This window comes from Colias eurytheme, chromosome 20, assembly GCF_061535395.1.
Source record: "Colias eurytheme isolate Ceu_HAF_F1 chromosome 20, ilColEury1 Martin Lab GWU primary, whole genome shotgun sequence".
NCBI lineage: Eukaryota > Metazoa > Arthropoda > Insecta > Lepidoptera > Pieridae > Colias > Colias eurytheme.
Window position 1 is genome coordinate 4,831,868 of NC_142999.1, and position 20,527 is coordinate 4,852,394.

The 20,527-nt window shown below is 33.9% G+C and overlaps 4 protein-coding genes across 9 annotated transcripts in view; all 4 read right to left on the reverse strand.

Moving 5' to 3' along the window:
* Positions 1–613: 613 nt before the first annotated feature.
* Positions 614–3,324, reverse strand: LOC149899605 (regucalcin-like). The gene is made up of 6 exons (XM_090113585.1): positions 3,247–3,324; positions 2,899–3,091; positions 1,936–2,133; positions 1,365–1,580; positions 1,096–1,223; positions 614–864 (listed from the first exon to the last, which is right to left on the reverse strand). The coding sequence occupies exons 1-6, from the start codon at positions 3,322–3,324 to the stop codon at positions 616–618; spliced, it is 1,062 nt and encodes a 353-aa protein (XP_089969711.1). The 3' UTR covers positions 614–615.
* Positions 3,325–3,712: 388 nt separating this feature from the next.
* LOC149899606 (regucalcin-like) lies at positions 3,713–5,747 on the reverse strand (the record flags this gene model as incomplete). The annotated part of the gene is made up of 5 exons (XM_090114032.1): positions 3,713–3,999; positions 4,310–4,425; positions 4,709–4,933; positions 5,216–5,413; positions 5,582–5,747. Coding segments are annotated over 5 exons (942 nt in total), but the record flags the coding sequence as incomplete, so codon positions are not given.
* Positions 5,748–8,187: 2,440 nt separating this feature from the next.
* Positions 8,188–10,699, reverse strand: LOC149899607 (regucalcin-like). The gene is made up of 6 exons (XM_090113894.1): positions 10,537–10,699; positions 10,119–10,278; positions 9,640–9,837; positions 9,020–9,244; positions 8,830–8,945; positions 8,188–8,511 (listed from the first exon to the last, which is right to left on the reverse strand). The coding sequence occupies exons 1-6, from the start codon at positions 10,615–10,617 to the stop codon at positions 8,281–8,283; spliced, it is 1,011 nt and encodes a 336-aa protein (XP_089970020.1). The 5' UTR covers positions 10,618–10,699; the 3' UTR covers positions 8,188–8,280.
* Positions 10,700–11,862: 1,163 nt separating this feature from the next.
* Positions 11,863–20,527, reverse strand: part of mor (SWI/SNF- related protein mor) — a 28,716-nt gene continuing 20,051 nt past the window's right edge. For all 6 annotated transcript variants that reach the window (XM_090113505.1, XM_090113507.1, XM_090113506.1 and 3 more), the window contains exons 17-21: positions 19,821–19,964; positions 17,338–17,547; positions 14,524–14,626; positions 13,331–13,585; positions 11,863–13,170 (exon numbers count right to left, since the gene is read on the reverse strand). In XM_090113505.1, coding sequence (XP_089969631.1) covers positions 13,441–13,585; positions 14,524–14,626; positions 17,338–17,547; positions 19,821–19,964 — 602 coding nt within the window. In that variant the 3' untranslated portion in view covers positions 11,863–13,170; positions 13,331–13,440. The remainder of the gene's footprint in view (positions 13,171–13,330; positions 13,586–14,523; positions 14,627–17,337; positions 17,548–19,820; positions 19,965–20,527) is intronic.

Here is a 20,527-nt window from a genome sequence, read left to right on the forward strand (position 1 = left end):
AGATGGTTCCTAGACAGGTTTAATAGATTTTAATTACGGTAAAATGTGCCTAATGTTAAACAATTACGTTTGTATTTTATTATACTATTGTAATATTAGATATACTTTACGTCTATAAATTTGAATTAAAATTATATAAACGATCTGGTTGTAGTCAAAGGATTTAATATTAATTTCATTCAGTGAAAAACGACGTATTTATAAATAAATTATATTAAAAAATTGTATTAGATGAAAAGATTGTAAATATTTTCTCAATTTTGAAGATTAAAACTTTTCTCAAATTATTTTCTCGTTTTATAATAGTATTTCGCTGTTGTCGTGTTCATTCTGTTATATCTTGATGGAGTCTAAAGCATTATACAAATCTTGTTAAATGAATCTTGTTGTGAACGCAATTATAAAATAAATAAAGAAAATATCATGAATTAACTATCTTTTATTTATTTACTACACGATGCCCTTCCAACTTGTACTACACATACCAATATAACTTTTACTTCAACTAAAACATTACTAACTACCTTAAAAGTTAAAATAGTATCAAAATAAATTTTCTAACCTATTCCGAAGACTAAACAATTAAACATACAATCTCATACACTTTATAGAAATTTAATAAATATCCGAATCATTAAAAATAAGTTTATAGCTCCGTACTCCTCCAGTACCAAGCTTGTTAAGAATAAATAAATTCCCAGAATACGGTTCCCGTTCTAGCTCCCTTGCGTCCATATTGCGTCGCGATGTGGTTACAACCAACTCTTCTAATGTGTCTCCAACCCACACTACGGAAGTGACGCGGGAAACGGGCAAGCTAATTTTTGCCACTACTTTTTTCTGATCTGGATCTATACGTATAACCTGTAAAATGAAGATACATAATGTTATGTTAACTGTATTGATAATAGCAAAATGGTGTCGGCAAATTAATTACAGAGTGAAACAACTTATGTAAATCGAAAAATTCCTCCGATTCTAATGTGTTCTAAAATGGATATTATTAAGGTAAGTTATTTAATTGGATGGATTGGAATTTAAAAAAAAAAATGTCTTTATCTGACATACAAGGGCAAAAGTAACTAATTTACTTACCGCTCCACCAAACATAAGGGCAACCCAAAGGCATCCATCCCTGTCTATAGTCATTCCATCAGGTATGGGCTCAGGCGTAGTTTTCATAAAGTTATACTTGCTGATATCAACTATTGTGCGACGTTTACCTGTGTACCAAGAAGATTTAATTCTATAGAAAACATATAAATCAATAACTAAGTAGGTCCTTCAGTCATTTGCCATCACTGATGTTCTCAAACCAGAGGTATGAAACGGTTTTGGTTACGGTTAATGAAGAATTAACTTACTAATTCGTCCTTTTCTTGCATCAAAGTCGAATGCATCAATCCTTCGCGTATCCGAGTCTATATAATACAAAATGCTGTTATTCAATGACCACACAATTCCATTAGATATAGAGACGGGCTTCAGCTGAACTCTTGGCTCGAAATGTGGTTGCTCCAAGCTGTAGAGCGCAGCTTGATCTGGCAACACAGTGTCACCGTACTGCGGACCCTTTGTGCCTTTCGTATTAAATAAAAGTTAGTACATCGGATGATTATTGATAAAAAATATATGGAAAGTTTAAAAATTACCATTAGTTTTTTAGTAATAGGTACACGTGTAGGTATATTAACTTGTGCCCATTGTTCCCATTCTAAGTAAGAATTGTTTCTTTATTAATTTGTTATGCTGGCAATTAACATCTAATGATAACAATAAATACCTTCTTTATAATATGTTATGATAAAGTAATTATTTATGACTTCACAATTAAACAGATAGGCTCGGTCAAGCAAGAGAATAATTATAATACCAATCCCAAAACAATGGGGCATCAAATGTATTGTATCAAAGTTAATTATAAAATTACAATACCTGCCCAAAACCTGCCTGTAACATCAGCTTTTCCTTCATTCAAGATATTGTCCGGACTTCCTATGTCTAACGCTGCTATAAAACGTAATGATGAAGGTAGAGGTTCATCCCAATCTAACAGATATACGGAAGATTGCACTCCAATTAACAGGCGTTTGCTGTCTGCTATTGGTAAAACGATGTTTACTTCGCCTTTTCCTATAATTGATAAAAAATCGTAATAATACACACTATAATGTACATAACACAAGTTTTAAATTTTAATACGACAAATAGACTAACTTTATAAAATTTGATTGTTTAGGACTTCTGTCTTCGTGTGAAAGTACGCATTTTAACAAGATTTTAACTCAAGATTTGAAATGAGTTTCAGAATAAACACACTTAGAGCGTAAAATTAAGGGGCCCTGGGTATGATATCCAAATGGGCTCTTAAAAAATAAATTCTCTTGTCTTGCACGGCACAGAAGGCTGATCACCTTGGTTAGTAGGTACCAATTGTCCGTAGAGAAAATCGATCAATAGAAAAAAATGTATGTTGCATGGCGTTTCCTCATACTACGGAGGCAATACGGGACTTCACTTGGTTCATATTTAATTAATCGAAATAAAATCTTCATGGTTTCAATTAAGATTATTGAAAAATGAAAACTACTGTTGACGTGTTTTAATACGTGTAACTAAATGCGTTTTCCACGCGTAATCACGTGTGTCGATGTGTTAATGTGTCGCCTCTTGGGGTAGGATCATTGATAAAGAAATAAAAAATTTATTGGCCAAAAAATTGAATTAGGAAAGTATCAGCGAAAAAGTGGTTTGCCTCGGTACCTTATCCTGTTTTTTGAAGTGAAACTTCACAAAACAGGATAAGGTGACACACTCTTTTTTTTGTTCCATAGGTATTTTTACATTGATATTTATCATTACAATATTTAGTATATAAGATAGTGATAATTAATTTACCTATATGTTTTAACCGGTGTTGTTTCGTAGTATATTCAAATGCATGCACATTTTGGTTAAGTACATCAACCCAGTACAATGTGTTTAAGTCCGGGTCCCAAGCAGGACTTTCAGCGTGAGTAAAATCCAATGTGGTATAGTTGAAGGTCTCATAGTGATAGTGAAGTTTATGTTTCTGTCCAACTAGTGTGTTCTGAAATTAACGAAATTACTTAATGTCTCGTTACCTATAGATTTATTTATTTTGGTATTCGTTTTTAACTCATCTAATTAAATCTAGTTAAACAAATTTTTGGAATGATAAAAAGGAAAGGTACACAATTTTTAGATATAAATAAATCAACTCACACTTGTTTGGCTTCCAGCTCTTTCTATGAAATAGATTTTAAAAAACCCAACAATAAATACAACCTGTAGAGTTGACATTGTAATAATAATCTACATAATATACTTGTTACCAATGTCAATGCAAAAAGAATGATGAAAGAAAGTAAAATATATTTTCTGAATAACCGTGACGCAATTGTAGATAATCTCCTATTTAATTAACGCAAGGTAGGGAATAATGGAAAATCTTAATTTTGTAACGGGCACGGTGTATTTAGCTAAATTAATGTCATTTAATGAGATTTTCTAATGCAGTAAGATTTCAAGTAGGTAGTTACCATGTAGTTACCTTTTACTTTTTTAATCGTTTTTTAGTATGCAACAGAGTGCGGAGTTCGTTCAGTATCGGTTTTGATATTGTTACCAAACTGGTCTACTTATTAATAGGAAATAGAATATGTGTATGTGATATAAATAAAACACAGAATAAAATTACAAAACATTTATTTCATAAACAACATAAAAAATATCACAGTTTTAATAAGAATCAGCAATATCAAATCGGAAGTGATAAGGGAGGACTCCTCGGCTGCCAGTCTTCCGTATGGTAAAGATGGCGCCTCCGTATGGTTCGGTCGTGTCATGTTCGTCTTTTGATGACGTCACGAATAATTCATCGAGATTTGGTCCGCCCCAACATAGAGATGTAATACGAGAAACTGGTAGTTTGTAGCCGTACACCACTTGCCTTGCGTCGGGGTCTATGTGCAACACCTGAAATATAAGTATAATTGTTTTCGTCAAAGATTTTATACACATATTAGCCGACCTGAGGAATGTCATAGGATAATTTTCCGGAAATCTCACGAGAACGGGAATTATGCGGATTTTCTTTGACTGCGAGGGCGAAGCCGCTGGCGGAAAGCTAGTATGTAGTTCAGTAAAATAGTTTAGTTTACGGACTAGTTGTCTAAAATTCATCAACGACGGTCAAGTCGGAGTAGTTTGGTTACAGACATTATGACACGAAAATATTATATATACAGATTATATATATAATTATTTTTTAAACTAATTTACGTACCGTGCCACCGAACATCAATGCAACCCACAAATGGCCGTCACTATCGATCGTCATTCCATCCGGTATAGCATCTTCATATCCGTAGTTCGAAATGTCCACAATAGTTCGTCTGCCAGCTAGAAAAAATAGGAATTATTGACTAAATAATTAATATCTACTCCTCGGGTCTGTGACTTTGATATTACAGAAGCCCTAGCATGTTTGTTTGTCTTTACTTCACGTCCCAATGATACGACTGGCGATAATTAAGAAGCTACAGTGAAATTTATTTATTTAATTTATTTAAATAAAATACACTAGGTACAGTGAAATGGGCTGTGGAAAATTTCTACCTCGGCGCTTTGACTACGCGGGCTCATAACCTAGTTAGTATTTCATAAACGTGTGTAGGCTACTTACTTATTTCCCCTCTTTGCGAATCGTAATCGAAGGCTTCAACTTTTTGAGTTGGCGAGTCAATGTAGTACATGACAGTGGTGTTTAGAGACCACGTGAGGCCGTTGGAAATGGACACGGGTCGTAGTTGCACACGTGGATGTATCAATCCGTCTTGGTTTGTATCAAAACTGTACAGAGTAGCTTTATCTGGCATCACATCGTCGCCAGTTTGAGGTCCCTTTGTACCTAAAAATAATAATATCATATCAAATGTGTCAATTCTTTTTGTAACAACCTAAAAGAAGGCTTCCTTTTTCAATGTATAAAATGTCGGTACGCTAGGTATAAGCACCTGTTTAAAGCATGAACTTACTTATTTTTCTAAGAAAAGAAATAGCGTGTAATTTAAATGTACTGCTATATGATAGGTATTTTTAACTCTTATCTTTGATTTGAAAATCGAATCCAGAAATAAGCTGAGTAGTAGTAGAGTACCTAGTACCTAAATATATAGTGAGATAGATTTACCTGCCCAAAATCTTCCTTCAGGGTCCGCTTTTCCCTCATTTATTACATTGTCCGGTAAACCTTCGTCCACCGTAGCTAGCAATCTTAAAGCGGAGTCTCCAGCCACATTCCAGTCAAGCAAATACAAAGCAGAACGCACAGCGACTAGAAGTCGACGAGACCCAGACACCGGTGATACTACATTGACTTGACCGTAATCTAAGAACAAAAAGTTATGACATTACCCAAATATTTACACTAATAAGAAAGAAGAAAATAAATAGTAGTCCAAGTATACTACTATTTCTTTTTTCTCCACCTCAATCATGTTACACTTAAACAGATTGTCGGTTACTAACTCAGATAAATTAATAAACTCATACATACCTATATGCTTTGTGTAAATTTTTCCTGTGAAATAGTCCAGTCGATGAACGTTTTGTTGGTGAACGTCCACAAACAGCAAAGATTGACTGTCAACGTCCCAAACCGGGCTCTCACCGTGTAAGAATAGAGCGGGCTTATCCGGCCTATCACTTGACGATACCTGAATTAATTGATTTTATGTAATTAAGTACAAACTTTTCTTTATACTCGTAAATCCATAATAATCGTCGATATTAAGTTGATTATCTTTTTGGATTAGTTTGAACCCAATAAAAAAATGTAGAAGTGTAAACATATTTTTTGAAAGTTAATAACTGTATTTACCATAGAAATCTTATAATAATGGTCCAAATCTGAAGTCACATACGAAATGAACAGCAATTGGTATAAAAAAAAGTTTGTTCGAATCATTATCGATTACTATTTACTATAAATGCGTGTGTCACGCGCCAATTCTAGCTATAAAACCCAACACAGATGTTTGAATAGCAAATATGAAAAAATAAAAATAAACAATTAATTCTTCCGATTTTCTTGATTTTTACAAGCAAAAGAATCGAACAAAAATTTAAAGAATGAACGATAACTGGATGTTGTTGAATCAAACAGAAGTCGTAAAACTAGCTTTTTTATTTCAGTAAGTACTCAATTATGGATTTATTGTTTGCATATTTGTGAAATTAAGAGTGGCATATTAGTGAAATTAACAATAGAATATTTAAACTTGGCCTTGATCATATATTAATGTTAAGAGGTATATCTAATTATTTAAATAAATAAATAGTTTAATAAGTCACGTTTACTCGCAACTGTTGCAGAATTTTTATTGAATATTACAGTTTCAAGAGCAATTTTGGTGAACGCAAACAGTGCCCCGAAATAACCTCGGATAAGATTTTATTTTGTGTTTGTGCTGTGGCATATACTATTCAATATATATTTTATATAAAACTACGTACCTACAAACGTATAAAACAATTTCATAACTCCAATACCCTGATTTTATTACAGTCATAAATTCTGTTAATAAATTAAAAATATTCACTCACGTTTATACGATTGAACCAACTTGACTAAATGCGTCATTGCAATCAAAATAATATTATGTGAAAAATAAATAGGTAAACTATCCATATTATAGTTACATATCTTTTGTTACAATCAAATAACGCCTTCTGTGTTAGTTTATTTGTTTGAACGCGCTAAGCTCAGGAACTACGGGTCCGATTTGAAAAATTAATTCTGTACTAGATACCTCATTTATCGAGTAACTATGTATTATTGGTCTCAACCAATAGGAGCGGAGCTATACATTTAAGTACAGGGTGTCCAGTGGCAGATTTCAATGTTTGAGGGCTTGTAAAAAAAGAAGTATTATTTCTAAACAAAATATTTTTATTAAAGTCAAAAGAAGACGAGTGCGGATTTTATCTCCTGAAAATTACATTTTCCAAATGCCGCCCTTCTACTCTCACACACTCCTCAATCTATTCCGCATGTTGAGAAAAACTTGTTTGCAAAGGGAACTGGGAATTCTGTTTATTTCAGCCCGGATATTTTCCTTCAGTTGTCTTATGGTTGTTGGATTTGATTGGTAAACCACAGTTTTTAGATAGCCCTACAAGAAAAAGTCACATGGACTTAGGTCTGGTGACCTGGGTGGCCACGGGATGGTGCCGTTTCGGGATATGTGCTTTTCAGGAAATAACTGCCGCACTGAATTCATTGACACATTAGCAGTATGAGCCGTAGCAAATCTTGAATATTCTGAATTTAGTATGGATGGAGCTTAACCTTTTTTCACATAATGACCTGATAAACGATTTAGGAATTCCCAATATCGACGAACGTGTGCGAAGTGATAAACGAGGATTTTCAATTACAGAATTCATAACAAGTTTAATGTTTTCTATCGTGGATACTGATGGTGCTGGTCCCGGCCTAGGGTTATTAATGACTGAACCTGTAGCCCTAAACCTTGCTAGCCACGACTGTATCAAATTTATCGAAGGTCCATCTCTTAAACGATGAATTTTATAATGGTTATTAAACCGACGGCGTGTTTTTGCCAGCGAAATCACCCGAAAAGTATGCCTCAATAGCATAAGCGCGATGCTCTCCGCTCCACTACTCCATGGCAACTAAAAAATCCGCAGAACTCACGCGCTGAATAACACCCCCCGCGTCCCCCTCGCACGTCGGGTTTTAAAACTAGAAGCGTTCAAACATTGAAATCTGCTGCTGGACACCCTGTATAACATAAAAAAGAGTATAAGAAAGAAAAATTAACAAATCTGTTAAATTTCTTAAAATGTAAGTAGTATCTTGATGAGGTCCAAAATTATCGATAAAAGTTACAATTCTCATTTAATTCCTCACGCGATTTTCCGAATCTAATCAAATAAATTTTAAACAAAATTTGTTTAACAATGCCTATTTTATTGAAACAACAGCTATTAATAAAATTAATTAATCAGCTGTGTACCTTAATTCAACATTATACGGTTATGCCTATGATACACATTTTTGATATTTAAATATAAATTTTGTTTACACAGTCTTGTTGATAATGATAGAAATAAATAAAACACAAATTAAGTCAAAAATATAAATTTATTAAAGTAGGTACCCACACATAATTAATATTCAAAATATGTTCGTATCGTTAAATTTTTCAAATCATTTTCTATAGGTGGTATTTAATAAGAATCGGGACTATTAAAAACAAATTCGTATGGGGCAACACCCGAACTCCCAGTATTGGTTATGGTAAAGATGGCGCCCGCGAGAGTTTCGTTCGCGCCACGATTCGAAGAGGTCACGAACAATATGTCCAAGTTGGGGCCACCCCAGCATACAGATGTGATTCGGGAAACTGGCAAAGTGTAGCTGTACACTAGTTGCCTTGTGTCGGGGTCTATGTGCAACACCTGAAATACAAGTAATTAGTTGATTATTTCTTACTTAGCTTGTTCTGCGGTTTCATCCGTAGACTAAACACCAAAGAAGTAATTCTATAGCTTATGGGCTATTTTGGTATGTATGTATTATTGCCAAATAACATCAAAATGGTTCAGTAGCTTTCGCGTGCCAAATTTTTGCGTTTATACTAGTAGGAAGAAAGCTCATATTGCTTGTCCCATCTTCTCCTGTTTAGCTGGTATAAAATTATTAAAATAAAAACACGAGATATCCTATTCGTATATCGAATGTGGGAGCTTAAGATAAGCATTATCATGAATACTTACAGTGCCGCCGAACATTAGAGCGACCCACAAGTTGCCTTTGCTGTCGATTGTCATTCCATCGGGAATAGCATCACCAAGGTTGAGCTCAGCAACGTCGAAAATCGTACGCCTTCCACCTAAAATAAAGAATTATTATAAACTCATTTTGCCTAATTCAAAGAGATTTCAGTAATTTTAAAATAATACTTACTAATTTCTCCAATTTTAGCATCGAAATCAAAAGCCTCAACCTTCTTTGTTGCCGAGTCAATGTAATACATGACAGTACCGTTGAGAGACCACGTGATGCCGTTTGAAATTGTCACAGGTCGTAATTGAACTCGAGGTTGCACCAAACCGTCTTGGTTCAGATCAAAACTGTACAGGGTAGCCTTATCATCCTGCACTGCATCGCCTACTTGTGGTCCCTTAGTACCTATAATATATAGCAGACATATTGAATAAGTAGCACCGGATTTTTCTATAGCAATTTCGGACAAATTTTGTTAGAAAGGAAGAACTTCGACCATAGACAAAACTTTGAATACAGCCATACTTGTCGTGCGTCAACTTATGAGTAAATGGTTACGTGGCAAAATACAATTATCGATGACTTATTGGCGGATCGTGCCTCAAGGGGGCCCTTTACGATCCATTACGCTACTGAAGTTTGAACACAGATGATTCCATAAGAGTGTTTTTAATAAATTATGTAACTAATGTTCTGTAAATGAGAATATCAGAATAATGACTCAGTTTAAAATTGATGTAGAAGATTATTCAAGTAACGATTAAAGCGATAATATTTGAAATTCTGGCTGAAAATATTACCTGCCCAAAACCTTCCTGAGGGATCCGGTTTTCCTTCATTTATAACATTGCTGGGTAGTCCATGATCTACCGTAGTAAGCAGTCTTAAAGCCGAGTCGCCACTAACATTCCAATCAAGCAAATACACAGCAGAGCGCACAGTGACCAATAGTCGACTGGAACCAGAGACACGCGCCACTACGTTCACTTGGCCGTAATCTAGGGACAATAAAAATAAATTCAAGTAATTATGGATGGATGATATTTTCTCTTCAACGGAAAAATGGTTTATTAGATATGCAGGAAGAGAGATTGATTGCTAAAAGCTTACTTTTTAACTAGGAAAAACCACGGAGGCTTTGCTTTCTTTTCATATTACTATTTTTTTTAAATCTTATGTTGCGTTTCAGCAATGATCAGGTGCACACATAATTAAGATGAACAAACCACAATTAAGATGAAGTGAACCAATTTTGTTAAATTAGATGTTCCATACAAACCTATATGTTTTGTGCTTAAAGTCCCTGTAGCGTACTCCAAGCGATGCACATTTTGTTCGTGAACGTCCACAAACAGCAAGGATTGACTGTCAGCGTCCCACTCAGGGCTCTCGCCGTGGTTGAATATGGCAGGCTCATTCGGATTATCACTCGTATATATCTAATTGGTTAAGCAGTTATAATTTATTATTACATGATCTTATGATATTTTTAAACAGTTCTAGATTTATTTCTAAAATAGATAAACATTTTACATGGAATTCTTAAAAGATGATTCGATTTTTTTAAGTACTTAGTAGAAAGTGTAGTAGAAAATTTAAAGGACTCATTTCGATATTGTTACATGAAAGAGACGGAAGATATGGTTTTAAATTAAATGGATTAAAATTCTTAAAGGAATTAAAAAAACTGTACTTACCGGAGTTATAGTAAAGTCCGAATATGCCGCCGCACACGCAATCAATAGCAGTTGACACAAAAAATAGTTATATCGGATCATTTCTGAAGATTGTATGTACCACTCTAAAACCAACACAATTGTAGAAATGAAACAACTGCAAATATTAATATTCTTTACACCATGGAATATCTTTTTTTTATTATGTGTCTTGAGTATCCCTTTTTTCACTATAAAACGTTTTTAAAACAGGGAAATTTTATTAAATACGACGTAAACTTGTATATCTCTGGTATTTCAAAAATCTAATATTTAAGCATGAATATTTACAAAAATATGCGTATGTACTGTGCAATTTAATTAATTTATCCTTCACAACTATTCTAACATCAATAAAAAGCCAGTAATGAGGGCAGGAATATTAACCTATATTCACAATGCTTTGAATAATGGAAATAGCAATCTGTAGATACACTTTTAAACGATGACTAGAAAACGGGAGTGGTACTAAAACCGAGACCGCAAATTTTGAAAAATTTCTAGAATATTTTGGTATTGGTAAAAAAAGCAATACGATGTTATTTGATGGATACTGGTTAAGAATCATTAATAAAAATAAATTAACAGAGGAACATAAAGAAGGAATATTATTTGTTGTTGATCACGTTTAAACAATTCTTATTAGATTTACTTTTAGTTTGCAATAAGAGAGTCTCGTTTATTAGACAACAAGAATTGTCATTTCGAGTAGTCTTAATATCAAGAAAACAGAAATTACAGTACCCAGAAAAACTATAAAATGTTGGAATATACTCAGTAAAATTTATTTTTTTTAAAAAGGAACGATTTTGTTAAAAACTAAAAAGTAACTAAAATAATTAGTAAGCATTACATTTTAAAATATCGACAAAAATACTATCATTTTACATAAGATGATAAGATATAATATGAATCAGATACAAGAAAGAAGAAATAGTCATATCTTATATTAAAATCTATCAATAAATCTGTTATTTAATAAATCATCAGATTAAATATAGATTCTATCTAAAGGTGACTTATTTAATTCCAATTTCATACCTCATACATCGCTTTATTCATACTATGTGGAGTTCCACAAAGATTGAAATTCGGGGCGTTATTGGTTCCTAATTTATATTAATATTCTAAAGTATGAACTATATAGATACGTGTATGATTTACTTTGCCTACGATATTAGGCAAAGTAAGTCAAATAATCTCTCAACGATTAATACTTACCTCAAAGTAGAAATATAGTGAATAAAAATTATTATAGTACATTTTTATGAACTTTTCCAAAAGCTGGACCAGTAACGAATAACCCAATTTCATAGTATATAAATGTTTTTAATTTCAATAAAATTACAAAAGGTTTGTCACGCTTCATTTGTTTAACAGAAATAAATGGCATACGGAAACAGAAACATTTGCTTTCATTTTTCACAATATTGTCACATCCAATTAAATAATTTTATGAAAAGATATTTTGTATAGAAAACCATACATATTGATACAGTTTTTATAATATTTACTATAACACGAGATCTCGGTATTAATTAAATAAATAAGATAGTTTTAATTATGTTCTTGCTTGGAAAAAGTATTATTTTGCTATATAATTATGAAAAAAGTAATCGTATGCGTAATTGCTGCAGTAGACGACTTTAAACAATTATAGAAATATAATTATTTATTAATTACGTTATAAAGAAGCTATTTATTTGCTTTACGTGTGACATAAGTAACTGTAAGCATACAAGATTTACTATGAAAATTGTTGATGGTATACATTTATATCATCGTCATTCTAAACCAACCTCACAAGAATTACAATACACCTTATAACTATAACTAATGAAATAGGTATTCAAACTTTTGATCATTACAAATGTTATAATATACTGGGCCCTCTTCACAATGGGCAGTGTTGGCCCAACAAATGATGGTCGATGCTTGCCGCCATTACGGCGATTATTATCCACCATGACGGCCGATCAAAAATATTTAGGCCCTTTACACTATCGTAATTGCCTCTACTCGACAAACTCTGCCCATTGTGTAGAGGGCCCATAACAAAATAAATTAGTTACTGTCAAATTGTGCAAAAGAAGAACATGACTGCAATTAGGTCATGTCCTTATTTTGTCCATATCATCTTTGCAACTGAAATATGTAATTCTAATTCATTCAAATCTGCGTACTGTTCACAATGCAATGGTATGAATAAAACAATTGTTTAGTGAAAACAATCAATCTGTATATCTTTGCTAATACATGCGAAAGTGTCTGTTTTTATCACCCTTTTTAGCCGCAATAGAGACATTTTATATTAAGTTCTCATATAGAAAGCTAGAGGATATAGTAAAATTTTTACTGCATAGCAATTTCCTTTAACATCCCTGACAAAAATCTAGTCCGATACAAAAATTTCAATCACATCCCGAGATTCCAACTATTCAAAAATTACCGCCTATTTCATTAGCACTTAACCTATTTTGGTATACTAAAGTACTAAGGGCTGATTTTTCAATCCTTGGTTAAAACTTATTCGTCGAATAATGTATAAAACTACCATTTTAAAAACTTCTTCTTATTGCCCGTATTAGACAGTTTACGTGACATTTTAATACTATCGTGTAATACTTGACTTGCCATTGGAGGTAATTAGTGACGACATCCGCAGGGTTGCTGGCCACAATTGGCGGCAGAGGGCCGTCGACCGGGCTCAGTGGCGTGCATTGGAAGAGGCCTTCGTCCAGCAGTGGACGAACAAAGGTAATGTATGTAATGTAATGTGTAATACTTTATTGGACGGATAAGTTTTATCCAAGCATTGAAAAATCGGCCCTAAACAGAGTAATCCTTAAATCTATTTCGGCTAGGCCCCATAACCCCGTGGGGTCCTTAAGGGTGGTGGTGTGGTGGTTCCTGCGTGGGTTCCGCGGGCGGTGGGGCGGGGCCCACTGGGGCCCCAACAACTCCCGGCACTCCCACCACGGGGCCTACGTTCACCCCAACCACGCCGGTGCCGCCGCTTTCTGCTTGTAACCTGTAAAATATTACATAATTATAACCTAAATAGTATTGCCACGTAGTTAAAAAATAACAAAGAAGGTAACAATAAATAATTTATATAGCTTATGTTATTTTGGCACTGGTCAGGTCAAAATACGTCTAACGGTTTTCCTGTCACAGAGGAATCATATATATTATATGTACATACATCCTCACAAACTTCTATTATTATAGTATGATTAAAACCTGGATACATTTCTAACCGTGAATAGATACTTTCTAGGTAAACCAGCTGCAGATGCGTTCACATTTTCGATCAACGGCCAAATGTTAACCTATCCATAAATAATAAATAAAATAAAAAATATGGAATATACGTGGTCATTGCGGATGGCAACTACTGTTTACGACCAAATGATAAGATTATTACATAACACAAATGATATTCTATTTATCGACTAATGGTATTTTAATTTAATTTTGTCTTAGATTAATGTTAATAATCAATCTAATAAAAATTCACAACCATAGATTGATCTAGCGATCTATTTTCATGAGCCTGTAAATAATCAACCGAAAGATTGTTTTTGATTTGTCACGCAGATTAGATATCGATTGAAAATTATACGATTATCGAAGATTGATGCATTCCTACATAGAAGATACCTACCTTATAATTTCAGGCGGTAGATAAATATGTACTTCAAATGACTTGTATATTACATAATGAACCTGATTTCATATCTTTTGATAATAATCAATCATTATTTTTGTTCAATTTGGCAATAACTAATTTTTATTTCCTTATACTTGAACGAATTTATGGTATACCAATAAGTGGCACACGCAACATTTTACTTTTCTAGCAGGTCTTGTCTAGCAGCTTAGCTATTTTTTCGTATGTAATAAAACCTAAAAATATCGGCAAAGATTATATTTTTTAGTAGTAGTCAATAAAAATGTTTTTCTTACCTTTGAATAGCATGATTTCTTGCACGGAACTCGGCTGCCTTCAATTGCTCTAAGTGGAATTGTTGCCTTTCTTGTATTAGCTGCTGGCGTTGGTATTCTAAACCTATTTCGAAAATTAAACAATCGAGTTAGAATTATTTTAAAATAGTATATAGTACTTAACGTTTACCTATTTATAGTCCATTGAATGAGTCCCTCCAAGGGGGGTCTAGAGTGCGTGAGTTAGTAACGTAAGATGTTTCTTCGGAAACCTGTCAAGAGTCCCTAGGTAATAAACATACTAAAACCCCGGGACACTAGGAGGAGCCCCGGAGTGGGGGGAGGGGGGAAATGGGTCCATTTTTTCATTTTTCGCTTAAATCTCAAAAACGGTACATGTTAGAGAAAAACTTTCAAGGAAAAGTTGAAAGGCCATAAAATTATCTACAAGTTGTACCTGAATCATTTTTTCCTATATCCTACCGTTTCTGAGTTATACGCAGTAAAACATGATTTTGGCTCAAACAATTTCCACATCAATCGATCAAAAAATATTTATTTCTTCCAAAAAACTCAAATGTGCAACTTGTGACCGGTACTGATAGATTGCTCTTAATTAGGTCTATAATTGGTAAAATAAACACATTCCTCCATGGAAGCCTTTAGGAGGAATCGATTGTCAAAATATTATATTATGGTAGTTTGAGTTACTGAACTTGATCTTTTTATTTTTTTCTTCCAAAAAACTCAAAAGTGCAACTTGTGACCGGTACAGATAGATTGCTCATAATTGGGTCTATCATTGATAAAAATACCAGATTCCACCACGGAGGCGTTTACGGGGAATTGAATTTTATCAGGGTAGTTACGATACATGAACTTTTTATTTTTTTTCTTCCAAAAAGCTCAAAAGTGCAACTTGTGACCGGTACAGATAGATTGCTCATAATTAGGTCTATCATTGATAAAAATACCAGATTCCACCATGGAGGCGTTTACGGGGAATTGAATTTTATTAGGGTAGTTAGTTAAAAAGTTCATGTATCGTAACTACTCTAATAAAATTCAATACCTCCTAAACGCCTCCATGGTGGAATCTGGTTTTTTTATCAATGATAGACCTAATTATGAGCAATCTATCGGTACCGGTCACAAGTTGCACTTTTGAGTTTTTTTGGAAGAAAAAAAATAAAAAGTTCAAGTATCGTATCTACCCTAATAAAATTCAATTCCCCGTAAACGCCTCCGTGGTGGAATCTAGTATTTTTATCAATGATAGACTTTATTATGAGCAATCTATCTGTACCAGTCACAAGTTGCACTTTTGAGCTTTTTGGAAGAAAAAAATAAAAAGAACAAGTTCAGTAACTCAAACTACCCTAATATAGTATTTTGACAATCGATTCCTCCTAAAGGCTTCCATGGAGGAATGTGTTTATTTTACCAATTATAGACCTAATTAAGAGCAATCTAACAGTACCGGTCACAAGTTGCACTTTTGAGTTTTTTGGAAGAAAAAAATAAAAAGATCAAGTTCAGTAACTCAAACTACCCTAATATAGTATTTTGACAATCGATTCCTCCTAAAGGCTTCCATGGAGGAATGTGTTTATTTTACCAATTATAGACCTAATTAAGAGCAATCTATCAGTATCGGTCACAAGTTGCACTTTTGAGTTTTTTTGGAGAAAAAAAATAAAAAGTTCAAGTATCGTAACTACCCTAATAAAATTCAATTCCCCGTAAACGCCTCCGTGGTGGAATCTGGTATTTTTATCAATGATAGACCCAATTATGAGCAATCTATCTGTACCGGTCACAAGTTGCACTTTTGAGTTTTTTGGAAGAAAAAAATAAAAAGATCAAGTTCAGTAACTCAAACTACCATAATATAATATTTTGACAATCGATTCCTCCTAAAGGCTTCCATGGAGGAATGTGTTTATTTTACCAATTATAGACCTAATTAAGAGCAATCTATCAGTACCGGTCACAAGTTGCACATTTGAGTTTTTTGGAAGAAATAAATATTTTTTGATCGATTGATGTGGAAATTGTTTGAGCCAAAATCATGTTTTACTGCGTATAACTCAGAAACGGTAGGATATAGGAAAAAATGATTCAGGTACAACTTGTAGATAATTTTATGGCCTTTCAACTTTTCCTTGAAAGTTTTTCTCTAACATGTACCGTTTTTGAGATTTAAGCGAAAAATGAAAAAATGGACCCATTTCCCCCCTCCCCCCACTCCGGGGCTCCTCCTAGTGTCCCGGGGTTTTAGTATGTTTATTACCTAGGGACTCTTGACATGTTTCCGAAGAAACATCTTACGTTACTAACTCACGCACTCTAGAACTTTTTATTCAATGGACTATATCACTATTCTGGTCCATCAGATGTGTGCGAGGGATGTCTTTGTAAAGAACATATAGTATCGCTTCAAACGCTAAATGAAGTCTCTGGGGGAAAAGGACCCTGGATTCGATACATTTGATAAATTTGTTCCCAAATTATATTTTTTTACATTCAAATCTTTTCGCCCCCAGAAAATATATTGTTTTTCTTGAGGATTCTAATCGATGAATACATAAACTATAAAGTCAAAGTTAAACATCAAGTCACACATAAACTATGTATGAAATTAATATTAAAGTTTAGCCTTTAACAATTTGCCAAGATAATCAATCCTACCTATTCATCCACAATCCCATCCTGATCGCTGCCTAGCGATAAGGCCGCCATATGTACATACTTGCATCTGTTTGTCTTTTTCTGTGTTTTTTGTAAATCTTGTGTGTGTGCAATAAAGAATTATCTATCTATCCCAATATATACCTTCCCTCTCCCTCTCCATAGTGGCTTCCAGCTCTTCAAAGTGCCGCAGCTTAATCTCCAATTTCTTCATCTGAGTCTCAACCAACAGCGCTACAAGAGACTTAATCTTCCTCTCTTCTACACCTGCGAGGTGCTTCGCCTTAACAGCGGCCGCTGCTAAAGCTGCAGCGGCCGCTGATTGGAGCTTCGCGTCAACTTGCGCTGGCGGTTCTGGACGAAATACAGTTATTTAATATTTTTGTAAACACGCAGAAGAGAAAAAAAAAAACAAAAATTGGTTGTCTGTAAAGTCGGTTTACTGACGATAGCTGAACGTGACAACGGCCGATTGTGCTTCTTTGTCGCTCGTTCCGCGCTCTCGCTTGCACGGAACGCCTCAGAGCGAGGTAACGCCGCATGAGTCATGTTTTTCGTGCGTGCATCCGGCTCTATCAAATTATAAGACGTTGCCACGTCAAAAAATGACGTTCATTGCTAAGTATCGATCTCTTCCATACCATCGTATCGTATTGTTCAGAAAGAAAAGCTATCAGTCAAACAGATGGAGGATTTGCCCCCATACCCTACAACACGGGATTTATTCATACTACCAATTCTACCCATATTTGTTCAGGCCATAATTTACCATACTGGCAAGAGCAAGTCTATATAGTACGATACAATATAGTAGCAGTAAAAATCTAAACAAAAAGTATTATAGAACATAAAAAAACAATAAATTAAAAATCTTTACGAGACATGGAGACGCGTTTTTCTATATTCATTTTTTTTAATGTATAAGTATTGAAAAACGCTTGTGTTTACATTTAAATGATATAATTATGTGTACACTTGTTACAATACAATCATTTTATTATTTAACGATCTTTTAAAAGCTGGATTACTAAATTGTTTCGATCAGATTGTTAAAAAAAGGTATTTGAGTCGGTTCGTTGCAAGAATCCTTTTTAAATTTGAAGTAAGTTGGCGATAGATTAAAACGATCTAGATTCTATACATCAGTTTCAAGTACTGAACACTTTTTTGAGTCATATAATTCTTCATAATCCGATTGCATTGAAAAAAATAGAATTATTTTGAAAGATAGAAGATAACTATATATAAATACATTATTAAATAAAATTATTATCAAATAAATAATTTGATTATTAGATAAGATTAACTTTATGCTAATCTTAATAACTGATATATATGATACAACACCGTCTGATTTTCTGTAGTGATAAAACCAATTAACACACTCGACAACTTTGTTGGAGGGCTTGAATTGAAAATAAATCTTAATATATATAAATCTCGTGTCACAATGTTTGTCCTCAATGGACTCCTAAACCACTTAACCGATTATAATAAAATTCGCACACCATGTGCAGTTCGATCCAACTTGAGAGATAGGATAGTTTAAACATGTAGGTACCACGGGCGAAGCCGGGGTGGACCACTAGTATTTTATAATTTATTTATAAAGTATACTCAATAAACTTTAACATTATGTAATGCATACAAATAAGGTTGTAATGTTATAGACACAATCAAATACAATGCTTTATATACGAAGGAATATAATGAGTTCCAAGTTAATCTTATATATATAAAATTCTCGTGTCACAATGTTAGTCTGCATACTCCTCCGAAACGGGTGGACCGATTCTCATGAAATTTTCTGTGCATATCGGGTAAGTCTGAGAATCGGCCAACATCTATTTTTCATATGTACCACGGGCGAAGCCGGGGCGGACCGCTAGTATTAGTCTAAATATTTATTTTACACCGTGTAACCGGGATAAAAACGAAATAAAATAAAGCCTTTGTGAGTCAGGAAAAATGTAGCATTCGACTGGTGAAATAAAAAAATGAAAAATTTGAAATCGGTCCACTAGTTTTTGTTTGCAATATAACAAACATACATATAAAAACACAAATGTTTCCCCTTTATAATAATTTTGTTGAGATATATCGTTTGTTTTAATATGCGTATACTAGCTTTCCGCCCGCGGCTTCGCCCGCGTTTTCAAAGAAAAACCCGGTTAGTTCCCGTTCCCGTGGGATTTCCGGGATAAAAATCTATCCTATGTGTTAATCCAAGTTACCATCTATATGTGTGCTAAATTTCATTGTAATCGGTTGAGTAGTATTTGCGTGAAAGAGTAACAAACACACACATACACATCCATCCTCACAAACTTTCGCATTTATAATATTAGTAGGAAGTAGGATAGTAGGATAGGATAGGATTAGTAGGACAAATGTTTCCTCTTTATAATAATTTTGTTCCGATAATATATTCTTACTTATTGAAGTGAAACTTCTTTATCGGGGTTGGACAAAAATTTTGTGTAACATTTTTGCGTTACGCCGTACGCGTGACATTTTTGCGTTATGCCATACTCGTGACATTTTTAAGGTCATAAAGAAGTTTCACTTCTTACGTGTTTACTCTAGTACACGCATACATTTTTTATGTATATATTTATTATTTATACCTTGTGGTTGTGGCGCATCTTCCTCCTTAACATCTTTTTCCTCAGCCGGAGCCGCTCCCTCAGAGGGCTCCTCCTTCACTTTGGCATCTCCCTCCCCTTCTACTTCCATTGGTTCTCCCTTTACGTCGGCGCCTTCTTTCTTTTCTGTATTTTATAATTGAATTATGAGGAAATGAAAAATAGAGTGATGCTATTTTGGGTAAGGGGAATGTAAATGTAATCTATTTTTGTTTTAATAATCAAATTAAGAAATACATTTCTTACTTCCACATAATACAAATGAATTATTGTCTCAAATAAAATTGTAATTGTAATTTATAGCCTTATAGCCTTCCTCGATAAATGAGCTATCTAACACCGAAAGAAGTTTTCAAACCGGACCAGTAGTTCCTGAGATTAGCGTGTTCATTCAAACAAACAAACTCTTCAGCTTTATAATATCAGGCCCTGTAGACAAAGTAACAATTAAAAAAAACCGGCCAAGTGCGAGTCGGGCTCGCGCACAAAGGGTTCCGTAGCAGCAAATATAATAAATTACAGTTAAATCAACCTATCTCAAAAACTATAAGAGATACTTTGATCAAACCAAAAATCGTTGAAAGAGTTAATTAGCATGCATCACCTCTATTTTTTTTAGAATTTTATACCCCGTAGTTATAAAAATAGAGGGGGGGGGACATACTTTTTACGACTTTGAGAGCTGATAT